This window comes from Aspergillus ambiguus (genome assembly GCF_047715705.1).
Source record: "Aspergillus ambiguus strain CBS 117.58 unplaced genomic scaffold BDV59scaffold_81, whole genome shotgun sequence".
NCBI lineage: Eukaryota > Fungi > Ascomycota > Eurotiomycetes > Eurotiales > Aspergillaceae > Aspergillus > Aspergillus ambiguus.
Window position 1 is genome coordinate 21,813 of NW_027395594.1, and position 9,762 is coordinate 31,574.

Consider the following 9,762-nt stretch of genomic DNA (forward strand, 5'->3'; position numbering starts at 1 on the left):
CGTAGAGTCTTCGATCTATATAGTTTGCATACGTAAGTGTGGAGTCGGCCGCCGACGCTAAACCGCAACGGAACGCAAAGAGGCCAAGCTGGCGACAGGAACGCGTCGGAGATCTGCCCGCCTTTTCCCCTCTATAACCACTTCTCATCTATCGCCGGACCAGACGTACTGAAACACCGACTGACTGTCGACCTGATAATGATCCCTCCCCCGTCCTAGTGGGTGTTTGCGAGACCAACTCCGTGTCGCATGGCTGGCCAAGTCCGGATTGTCTCTGTTTGCTCGAGCGCTTAAGCTCATCCTCCGTCTCCACCCCTTCCGTACGGCTTACGCTGTCCTATATCATCCTGTCTTTCCTCTCTCCGTCGATCACCTCGATCCCAACGGCGACATTCGTCATGTCGCAAGAATCGTGGACAGATGTCTGCGTTCACTGCGCCGAGCTCCTCGCCAATGTCCCCCTCCCTGTCCTCCTCGTGACGCTCGCGGCAACTTTGCTCGGAGCTGTTGTCCTTGTACGTCGATCGATCTCCGAATCTCCAGTCCCATCATCACCGCTAACCCATTGCCTCATTCGTTGCAGCTCTACGTCGTCCTTTTCTGCGTCGCACCGGTCCCTCGTCGCCCCAGGCCCGAAGAAAAACACTACCGCACCCTCGCAAAAGATGGCTCCATCACTCAACCCCAGCCCCTTCCCTGCTGGCTTGACGTCCTGCAGAAAACCCCCAGTCGAACGCCTAGTCACGCAGCCATGGACAACGCGGAGCTGTTCATGTCCCTTGTCGTGCCTGCGTACAACGAGGAGGATCGGCTCGGCGGAATGCTGGAAGAAGCCGTGAACTACCTGGAACGCATGTACGGCACCCTTGCCGCCAACGGCACGGCCGAAAAGGCGGCCGGCGCTCGCCAGCGGAAACCCACCAATGGCCATGTCAACGGCCACGTGGCGAACGGCGTCTCGCTGGACAAGGGCTGGGAGATCATCATCGTCTCGGACGGGTCCCGCGACAACACCGAGGAGGTCGCATTCAGCTTCGCGCGCGACCACCAGCTTTCGCTGCATCCCAAGGGTTACGCCGGGCCGTGGACCCCCGGTGCCCACGAGGGCGTGCATATCCCCCCCGGAACGATCCGCGTCGTGACCTTGACGAAGAACCGCGGGAAAGGCGGCGCGGTCACCCATGGCATGCGACACGTTCGCGGTCAGTATGTGGTGTTCGCGGACGCGGATGGCGCGAGCAACTTTGAGGATCTGGGGAAGCTTGTCTCGTCCTGTCGCCAGGTGGAGGATTCCGACGGCCGGGGCGTCGCTGTGGGCTCGCGGGCGCATATGGTTGGAAGTGAGGCTGTCGTCCAGGTAGGTACCTCGTGTATCCTGTGTGGGTCTAGGAGGCTAATGTGTGGCTTTGCAGCGCTCAAAGCTACGAAACTTCCTGATGCATTCATTCCATCTGATCCTGTGGCTGATGACGCCGCGGAAGACCGCTACGGTGAAAGACACCCAGTGCGGATTCAAGCTCTTCTCTCGCACATCGTTGCCGTACATTGTCCCGTATATGCATTCAGAAGGATGGATTTTTGACGTAGAAATGCTGATGCTCGCCGAATTTGCCAACATCCCCGTCGTGGAGGTCCCCGTGGGTTGGCGAGAGGTGAAAGGAAGCAAGCTGAACGTCCTCCGAGACAGTCTTGGGATGGCCTGGGGGCTGTTGGTGCTTCGTGTGGCATGGTCGCTCGGGGTGTATCGACGCAATTGAAGCAGGTGAACGGCACAGGGCCGCTACATAGACCACTAGGGAATTTTTGGATCATCGATATACTTGAATCTACTTGCATAGTTCCTCCCTGGCGTGTTTCCACATGTCCAGCTGGCCGTGGCAAAGGCTAAGGCAAACTTCCGAACAATCGGGGTAGTCAGCATAGTTTTGCCATGCTCGGCTTTCCGTCGGACGGTTCCACACTTTCACGGCAGCTTCTCAGGTACGCCGATAAAGTTTTTCGAGCAAGTATTTTCCCTGATTTCGATATTTGAAATGCTGTATTCCCGGCGAGATCGATGCAGTGGGCGGACCGACGTGGTGTGATCATCTACCTTCGTGATTTCTCCGGGTTGGAATCCACCGGATAATGGCAGTCATATTCTTGCGCCGTGAGCTGATTTGACGCCATTCACTGAACCATATCGTCTGGTACGATCTTGCTCCATTGGACGCATCTTGATATAAACGAAGTTGGATTGGGTCATCCTGGAGAACCCCTTGGATGACTCCATATACTGTCTTTAGGCCGATACTACACCTTCAGTTGACACCTGAAACGCCAACCTGGGGCTGTTGCAGCATCGAATCTGATGTCACGAAGATGGCGACATCTATAAACCCTCCGACGCGTTCAACACCCAACGATTCACCGCTACTCCAACTCCCGTTTGAGATTCGCTTGATGATCTATGAGTATGCGGTAACTGTTCCCAATGACTACATGGATCGGCCTTTGATCGTCGTACACGACCGAGGAAATACGTTCACGGCTCGCGGTCGATATCGGGCATTGTCTATGTGTCCCAGCTGGGTCGGTGAGGACGGAAAGGTCCGAAGTCTACTCTCCGTCAACCGGCAGCTCCACAACGAAGTGGAGGACTACCTCTATTCGCGAAACACCCTGTTTTTCATGAATTCGTTCAACCTGGACCATCTCGGGGCATTTCTCGACACTCTTAGTGCGACAGCCCGGACCCGTATCCGTAGCGTCGGGTTCGAGGTTTTCTTCTTCGTCCATTCGCAGACGGGCGTCCCGAAGCGGACGTTGAAAGAGTACGAGCGTGCTGGTCGAGTTTTGAGCGAAAAGCTACCCCGATGGACGAATGTGGTGCTGTACCTCGATCCTCGATTCTACTACGCATATGGCTCGGTTGGGGGTCGGGAGCTGTCGGCCCGTGGTGTTAGGTATCTGGCCACGATTTTTGGCGCGATGCGCAAGGAGCTCCACTTTGTCGCACTGCCGTCGATCCATCGTCATGTCATGGACGAGGCGCAACGCACCCTTCAATCTGGGAGACGTAGCTCGCAGGAGCGTCCTTCCCTTTGACGTTTAGTCTTGTCTGATACTTTCTGGCGGCTAAGGCGATATCCGCCGGCTGGTTTTCCGCTGTGGTATGGGACTGACTTCATTCTTCAAGACGTGGAGTGTTGGGTTCGTGAGTAATTGGTCGGTTCCAACTGCGAGATGACGCTTTGGGGAGGTTAGTATCACGGCGTACCTTGCCCCGCCCCATCGGGACATCCACGAGAGGGGTGCTCTTTTTCAATTAGCGAGATCTGTATGAAAATACCAATATGTAATTTTACCATGTCGGATAGATCTGGGACCCGATCTGAGACCCCTGGTCAGGGCGTTGTAGTTAGCTTCGCAGTAATGTTAATGAAAACCACCAGGGATCAACCGTACGACGGCTCGATTACGACACATGCATGGACGAGACCTTTTTTTTTTCGGGCGTCTCCGGCGCAGGAGCCGATCGGGACCGTTTCTCCATGACGGCGCAAAGGAGGGTTGGAGATGGTTGTTTTGCCTGCAACGTTGAGAGGCATAACGTCATCGGCTGCCTCGTGATCGGCCTCAGGCCTCAATAGTATGAATGGGGCTAGTCTCATCCTCTTCCACGCTTCGTCGTCTGCTCTTTCATCCATCTGTCGTCAGCCTCTCATCCTGGTTCCGACTACATCGCCCAGGACGCTGTTGTACAGGTTACTAGGTCTCTCTCGGTATGTCACTGTTTGTTCCCCCGCATGTGGGACAGATTTCGCCGTCATCAGCCTTCAACCCCATCATTTAAATCAATCACTCTCCACCTGTCTCGCTGCCGTCTATCAATCACTCCCTCTTGCAGGCCGAGATAGAGAGCTAATTTTTGGGTCTTCTCCAGTCGAATCGTGAATGCTGTGAACCCTACTTCGCTGCAGTTAAGCGGACCGTCCACTTGTCCGTCCTCGTATGGCCGCTTGATCTCCATCAAACACGACGCCCCCAGGCCTGTCCACGACAGCGAATCCCAGCTATTCCCTCCGACAGGGTGGATACATCGTCAGTCGGTGAAATCGCAGACACTTCAGTCGGAATTGATTGTTGGGAGCAGCAGATAAGCTCGGTTCCCCCCTCTGATAGTTGCCACATTGTATGTGGTCCCTGATGGTTCCCTGGTCGCAACTGGGGCTTCTCCACAAGCGGCAATCCCGACTCCCATGCGAGAGTCGATTGCCAACAGTGTGAATTGTATCGTTGATGGTGTTCTCTCTGCTCCTAGGGACGACCTGATTTGCCCTTTCTCCCACTCCCCTCGTTGTCATCCCTTTTATGAGGGATCCTTTCCATCTCCCTCGTTCTCCAATCCATCCCTTTTCCTTCAACTGTCTCAGTAGAGCGGTCTGGATACCGCCACCATCATGAAATCCTCAACGAAGGTCCCCAATGGCCATGGCAGCCTCTACAAAGAGGTACGCTTCTCGCCTACCGCAACTCCCATCCGCCGTACGCAGTCGGTCCCTCACGCTCACGCTGCTCACCGGACGCAAATGCTTGGCACCAAAGCCGACTCTGCAACGTTGAGTGCAAGCTACTTCCAGCAGGTGCAGGCCCTCCTGGACCGCCAGCGGATGATGATAGAGACTGAACGCGCCCTTTTCGCACAGGAAAGGGGACTGTGGGTACATGAGCGACACGTCCTCCTGGCCCGCATCACGGAGCTAGAATCGCTTGAGCGGGATCACGGCAGGACCAGCAGTGGGAGAGGAAGCAATGTGACTAGCGCCTCGCACACGGGCGCATCGGCGCCCAAAAGATCTATATCATTCCAACTGCCGTTCGGGGCCCCGCACTCGACAACGTCGCCCGATAATCGTAGCACCACCACCGCCCAGGTGTGGGAGGGTTCGAGCCCCGGAAGCCGGCCCACCCGGGTTTTTACCGACACGGAGAAATCAGACCAGCAGAACCTGTCGATCCCGGAGCAAGGGGGCCACGCTGGAACTCTAGCAGTATCCCCGCCGTCTCTCGACGCCGCCCTGTCACCCAAATCTCATGCAGTCGACTCGACTGCAAATGCCAGTGTCTCTGTGCCGATCGAGAGGCTTGACAGTAAGCTTGACGGCATCACGCTCAAGTCTTCTGCTCTGCCGCCGGAGATCGTTGCTCGCGTCATGACGCCGCCGTCGCCGTTGTCCCGGGAGACCTCCCCGTCGTCAGCGTCCCATAAGGCCATGGAGCGTCGAAACAGCCTGAAGCTAAAACTCTCCGATCTAGGCCCTCCGGAGACCAACCTCGTAAGGGATGCAGGGCACACCCCCATGGTGTGCATCGACCGTGACGAGGAAACAGCCCAGCTCTCCCCCAAGGAGGGTGCTCTGGATGCAGACGAACCCCTTGCTCTGGCTGCACCGCGGCAACCTGCAGAAAACTCCGATTCGTATTTCGCCGACTTGCCAGATGATCCCGCCCTGAAGGGGCCCCTCTCCTTGTTGAACGAGGAGGACCACGACAGTGAGTTCCTGAAGGAGCTCAACCAGAAACTCCTGGACGAGGCCAGACAGGCCGTTGGACGGTCCGGTGGCGAGGAGCTTCCAGAGGATGAAACCGCCGCTTCCAATCAGGCTGAGCCTGAGCCAGAAATCAAATTCAAGAAGACTACGAACTTCGGGACAGCTTTTGGCACCGAGCTGCACTAAATGTGGGAATCGTCTTTAAAATACGTTTGCAGTTTATTTTTACTTGGATGAGCTGCTTTCTTCTGTTCTGGACTTCGTTATATACCGAACGGGTGTGCTTTTAGGTTTTTCTATTTTCTTGTGATGTTTACGTGGATACTACGACCCATGGCCTGAATTTGATGCCTGCCACTACTTGATATGCATCAGCGTTGCAAAGTGATGATCATGTGTAACTAACTGAATCGATTATGACCAGCCTTGTCGTCTTTTCACTGTAGCAACTTTGCAAAGTCAATAATCGTATACCTCCTTGCGTCAATCTGTGTCAAATCCAACGCTGCAACCCCAACCATCCTTTTATCGTCTGCCCTGGCTTGTCCCTTTTCTGTCACTTTGTATGCTCTCCACACATACTCGTGCGCCGGCATTATCAAGATAGGGTGTCATGGATCTGGGCCTTGCATGGTACCCCTATGGGGTTGTATACAGGGCCTACGCCACCCTGGAAAGGGCTGTATGCCTTGGAACTCATCTTTTCTTGCGGTCAGAAGGGACTTGCGATTTGGTTATAAAAGAAGCCTTCTGTTCAATCTAGGTTCGATCATCCAGACACATTCCTTCTCTCTGATCATCAAACCTTCATTCATTCATTCATTCCTTTATCACAGCATTCTTTACTCCTATACCTCTCCTTTAGAATCATCCATTCGGTCTTCATAGACTCCATCACAATCCAGTCTTGACATAATGTTCAACGCAAAGTCCCTCTCCACGCTCCTTTGCCTTCTTTTGGCTGTTGGGCCTGCTTCTGTGATTTCGGTACCTTTTGCTAAGGTAAGACTGCAGTTATTCCCCAGTTACAAGCCATAGCTGATAGCAACAGGACCAATCTATTGTCCAGAGACAAGTCGACTCGGACTCTGAATCCGGTGAAGGCGCTGGCATCGGAATACCCGGCGGTCCTAAGCTGGGCTCCGGCAAACATTCTTCCTCCAGTCATCACGAAGGCCCCGGTTCCTCCGACTCTTCCGATGACAGCGAGGACAGTGAGGGCAGCTTCATCGGGATTCCCGGAGGGCCCGGTCTCGGCTCAGGCACCTACCACCACACCCATCATCAGACTCAAAAGCCGGCCCCTACTGTCACCTTGACCCCTCTCGGTACTACTAGTACTACCCATACCCATAAGCCCACCGTCACGATATCTGAGACTACCATCTCGACTTTTACCCCGAGCACGAGTACCACGTCTACCACCACCATCACCACTACCCCGACTACCACGTACACCCACACCCCAACCACTACCTCCATTTCCATTCCCACTACCACTACCACTACCACTACCCCCGAACCCACCTATGAGCCTCTCATGGAGGAGGACGTTGGCGAATGCCCGGCTCCTGAGCCAGAAGAGGAGCCTGAACCGGTCTATACCTGTCTGTGCTCTGCATAGTGTTGCAGTCAAATGCTCATATATACACCGCGGCCTTCTGCACATCATTGACCCAGCACACAAATTCCTTCGTCGTCACATCACCGCCACCCCTTGTACGAGCGACATTATTCTGCATTTACACTTTTCTAATCCCCACCGTTGTCCCTTCTCTGCATCCACCAGCATGCTTAGCCGAGTCAACGCCTGTCATATTGGACAAGTAGGCAGGCTTCACTGGCAGTTTCTTGCTGATGGTCACATTTTCTCTCCCTTTACTTTACCCATAGCACTTTTCTTTCCATCTGTCCCCTTTCTATCCCCATGCCTGGTTTTCCTTCTTGCTTGTTCCCTTTGACATCCATCTAATTCACCATCTCTACACTTTCCCCCATCAACACCCCTATCTTTCTTCTGTTCCCTCTTGAATCATCAATTAATCACCTCATCCTTTCTCCATATTAGATTTTTCTTCTTCTCCTTCCATTTTTCCTACCCCTTCACATTTGTTCTTCCCATTTCAAGCTCTGTTAGGAGGTCTGTGGCGGTGATTTGTATTATCATAAAACTTGGTGTTACCTAATTTAGTTCGTCATAAATTTCATTCTCATTAACTGAAAGACCATTCATTAGCTCGTCCGATGCAACCTCGCAGAAGCGGCTGTTCAAATCATCAATGCCCTGTAGAAATTCTCACGCCGAAACCCCCTGAGACAAAACACAAGATAAAACAATAAATCATTAACATCAACCAGGAAACAATCATACACCCATGGTGAAGTCATGCTCGATTCCCGGGGTCACGCTAGCAATAAACTTCAAAAACACCACCAGGTACTGATCCACGCGGATAGCGACCTGTTCATCCTCGTCATGCTGCAAAACCTCCCACTCCTCGCCCCCGGCCGACTTATCCTGCTGCTGTTGCGATTGCTCCTTCACCGACAACTGATTGATGTCATCGACCAGACCCTCGAGCCCACTTTCATTGGCTGAAGCCACTGGGCCCGCGGACGGATTTGCCTGAGCCTGTTTCAGCTTGTCACGACGGAGTTTGAGCGCGGCATCGGCGCGGTCCAGAAGCGTCTTCATCACCGATGCGTGGCGGCACGGATGCACGGTCGCCATCTTGACGTTGCCCTCGAACCAGGGGAAGTCTTCCAGCGTGACGGTCTTGTCCTTGTAGTCGCCCACGATGTCCTCCATCATGAGATGCGGGGGGAGCGGTTCTGACGCGGACAGGTATCCGGAGAGATAGAGGCGCGGGGTGCGGTAGAAGTTGGCGTACGTAATGTAGAGGTTATATGTGCGGGTTGGCCTGTGTTCCTGTTAGTCTGTTCCATCCCAGAGAAATGTCACACCGCTGGAGTAACCCCCGCGGAGGCGAAGAACATACTGCGTCGTCCCAGCCGGCTCCCGGATGATCGCCTCCTCGTCGTCATCGTCGTCTTCCATGTCGGGGATCTCATCTTCTTCCTCTTCGTCGCGCTCGCCCATGTTTCCGGCCTCGTCGACCGTCCGTACGTCGCGGATGCGACTCTGCGCTGCGTCCGCGCCCCCGCCTCCCGTGCGCAGCCAGCCATCGTCGTCATCCCCGCCCGCCCCCGTGCCCCCCGATAGCATGTCACGCACGATCTCGTCCTCGTGGCCGGCATCGCCGGCGAAATTCTCGTTCAGGCGTCGGTGACAGGGCACGCCGCGGGTGACGAGAAACTGCTTTCCAGCGGGGAGATAGGAGACACGCTGGGCAGGGGTGGAGGCGTCGGCCCACGACCACGAGGGGAACTTGTACACTAGGTAGTCGCCGGCGAGCACGAATTCTTCGGGGGTGATCTGGCCGGTTGTTCGGAAGGTGGAGGTGCGGGATACTGGGGCGAGGCGATCGCGCCAGGTCGAAAGGGTGGAGTGGAGGATGTTCATCTTGTAACTGCTTCTGATTCGGATGTGTGCAGAGTAGTTGGTTTGTCTGTGTCCCTGGAGGAAAGAGAAGCGAGGAGATGCAGAAAGGTTGGATGGGGGTAAGTGGACGAAGGCAGAATGACGGTGACGCTTATCAGCAGATGTGGCGGTGGACCACGCGGGGTACCTGCCATCATGTGGCTGATCCAGTTGCTGGCATCACGTGGAAACCGTGCCCTATCTGGAGGATGTGTACTTCATCTATATCCGTTCGTCTTAGAGCATACCTAGGTAGTGTTGTTAATTTAGCTGACTCGAGAAGAATTCGTATCTTGGTGGACAGCTTGGACTGCTCACTGCACGTGGGCCATGTTGATTGCTTGTGCCGAATTACATACTACAACCCGGTTCAAAAGTCTGTTTACACTCCACTTTCTCGGTAAAATGACCACTTTTTGAATGCGAATAACTCCACCACACTGAGCTCTATGGACATAAAACTCGAATAGTAGTTTATTTATATTAGTATTTAGTATACCATCCACGAACAGAATAAACTGCCTGCAGTCTACGGGGCATAGACTCAATTAAACGATCAATGGTACTCTGCGGTATGGCGTTCCAAGCCTGCTTAATTGCATGCTTAAATGTAGTCCAATCAACGCGAGATCTTCCATGCAGAAAGAGGGCTGGATAGAGCTTAGAAAGCTCACGTTTTAGGAGGTT

At 54.1% G+C, this 9,762-nt stretch overlaps 7 protein-coding genes across 7 annotated transcripts; 6 read left to right on the plus strand and 1 right to left on the minus strand.

The window, feature by feature from the left end:
• Nucleotides 1-1,873, plus strand: BDV59DRAFT_189860 (dolichyl-phosphate beta-glucosyltransferase). Its single transcript, XM_073691672.1, has 3 exons — nucleotides 1-515; nucleotides 584-1,357; nucleotides 1,413-1,873. The coding sequence occupies exons 1-3, from the start codon at nucleotides 399-401 to the stop codon at nucleotides 1,755-1,757; spliced, it is 1,236 nt and encodes a 411-aa protein (XP_073542577.1). The 5' UTR covers nucleotides 1-398; the 3' UTR covers nucleotides 1,758-1,873.
• BDV59DRAFT_189862 (uncharacterized protein) lies at nucleotides 1,874-3,490 on the plus strand. The gene has a single exon (XM_073691673.1). It carries the CDS (start codon nucleotides 2,263-2,265, stop codon nucleotides 3,085-3,087), a length of 825 nt encoding a protein of 274 aa, XP_073542578.1. The 5' UTR covers nucleotides 1,874-2,262; the 3' UTR covers nucleotides 3,088-3,490.
• Nucleotides 3,491-3,538: 48 nt separating this feature from the next.
• On the plus strand, nucleotides 3,539-3,947 carry BDV59DRAFT_189864 (uncharacterized protein). Its single transcript, XM_073691674.1, has one exon. The coding sequence runs from the start codon at nucleotides 3,634-3,636 to the stop codon at nucleotides 3,934-3,936; it is 303 nt and encodes a 100-aa protein (XP_073542579.1). The 5' UTR covers nucleotides 3,539-3,633; the 3' UTR covers nucleotides 3,937-3,947.
• Nucleotides 3,948-4,077: 130 nt separating this feature from the next.
• On the plus strand, nucleotides 4,078-6,047 carry BDV59DRAFT_162291 (uncharacterized protein). The gene is made up of 2 exons (XM_073687575.1): nucleotides 4,078-4,174; nucleotides 4,304-6,047. The coding sequence occupies exon 2, from the start codon at nucleotides 4,443-4,445 to the stop codon at nucleotides 5,718-5,720; it is 1,278 nt and encodes a 425-aa protein (XP_073542580.1). The 5' UTR covers nucleotides 4,078-4,174; nucleotides 4,304-4,442; the 3' UTR covers nucleotides 5,721-6,047.
• A 402-nt stretch (nucleotides 6,048-6,449) lies between these two features.
• BDV59DRAFT_206630 (putative cell wall protein) lies at nucleotides 6,450-7,158 on the plus strand (the record flags this gene model as incomplete). Its single annotated transcript, XM_073694827.1, has 2 exons — nucleotides 6,450-6,536; nucleotides 6,586-7,158. The coding sequence occupies 2 exons, from the start codon at nucleotides 6,450-6,452 to the stop codon at nucleotides 7,156-7,158; spliced, it is 660 nt and encodes a 219-aa protein (XP_073542581.1).
• Nucleotides 7,159-7,303: 145 nt separating this feature from the next.
• BDV59DRAFT_189867 (uncharacterized protein) lies at nucleotides 7,304-7,723 on the plus strand. The gene has a single exon (XM_073691675.1). The coding sequence runs from the start codon at nucleotides 7,325-7,327 to the stop codon at nucleotides 7,493-7,495; it is 171 nt and encodes a 56-aa protein (XP_073542582.1). The 5' UTR covers nucleotides 7,304-7,324; the 3' UTR covers nucleotides 7,496-7,723.
• Nucleotides 7,718-9,155, minus strand: BDV59DRAFT_162299 (ATG3/ATG10 family protein). Its single transcript, XM_073687576.1, has 2 exons — nucleotides 8,534-9,155; nucleotides 7,718-8,455 (listed from the first exon to the last, which is right to left on the minus strand). The coding sequence occupies exons 1-2, from the start codon at nucleotides 9,055-9,057 to the stop codon at nucleotides 7,900-7,902; spliced, it is 1,080 nt and encodes a 359-aa protein (XP_073542583.1). The 5' UTR covers nucleotides 9,058-9,155; the 3' UTR covers nucleotides 7,718-7,899.
• Between the last annotated feature and the right edge of the window lie 607 nt (nucleotides 9,156-9,762).

Bases quoted from the DNA above. Each gene is read 5' to 3' on its own strand.
- BDV59DRAFT_189860 (XM_073691672.1), top strand. From the start codon at position 399: ATGTCGCAAGAATCGTGGACAGATGTCTGCGTTCACTGCGCCGAGCTC. The intron at 516-583 runs GTACGTCGATCG...CATTCGTTGCAG, and splicing joins TGCTCGGAGCTGTTGTCCTT to CTCTACGTCGTCCTTTTCTG. The intron at 1,358-1,412 runs GTAGGTACCTCG...GTGGCTTTGCAG, and splicing joins GAAGTGAGGCTGTCGTCCAG to CGCTCAAAGCTACGAAACTT.
- BDV59DRAFT_189862 (XM_073691673.1), top strand. From the start codon at position 2,263: ATGACTCCATATACTGTCTTTAGGCCGATACTACACCTTCAGTTGACA.
- BDV59DRAFT_189864 (XM_073691674.1), top strand. From the start codon at position 3,634: ATGAATGGGGCTAGTCTCATCCTCTTCCACGCTTCGTCGTCTGCTCTT.
- BDV59DRAFT_162291 (XM_073687575.1), top strand. From the start codon at position 4,443: ATGAAATCCTCAACGAAGGTCCCCAATGGCCATGGCAGCCTCTACAAA.
- BDV59DRAFT_189867 (XM_073691675.1), top strand. From the start codon at position 7,325: ATGCTTAGCCGAGTCAACGCCTGTCATATTGGACAAGTAGGCAGGCTT.
- BDV59DRAFT_162299 (XM_073687576.1), bottom strand. From the start codon at position 9,057: ATGAACATCCTCCACTCCACCCTTTCGACCTGGCGCGATCGCCTCGCC. The intron at 8,456-8,533 runs GTATGTTCTTCG...ACAGGAACACAG, and splicing joins GAGCCGGCTGGGACGACGCA to GCCAACCCGCACATATAACC.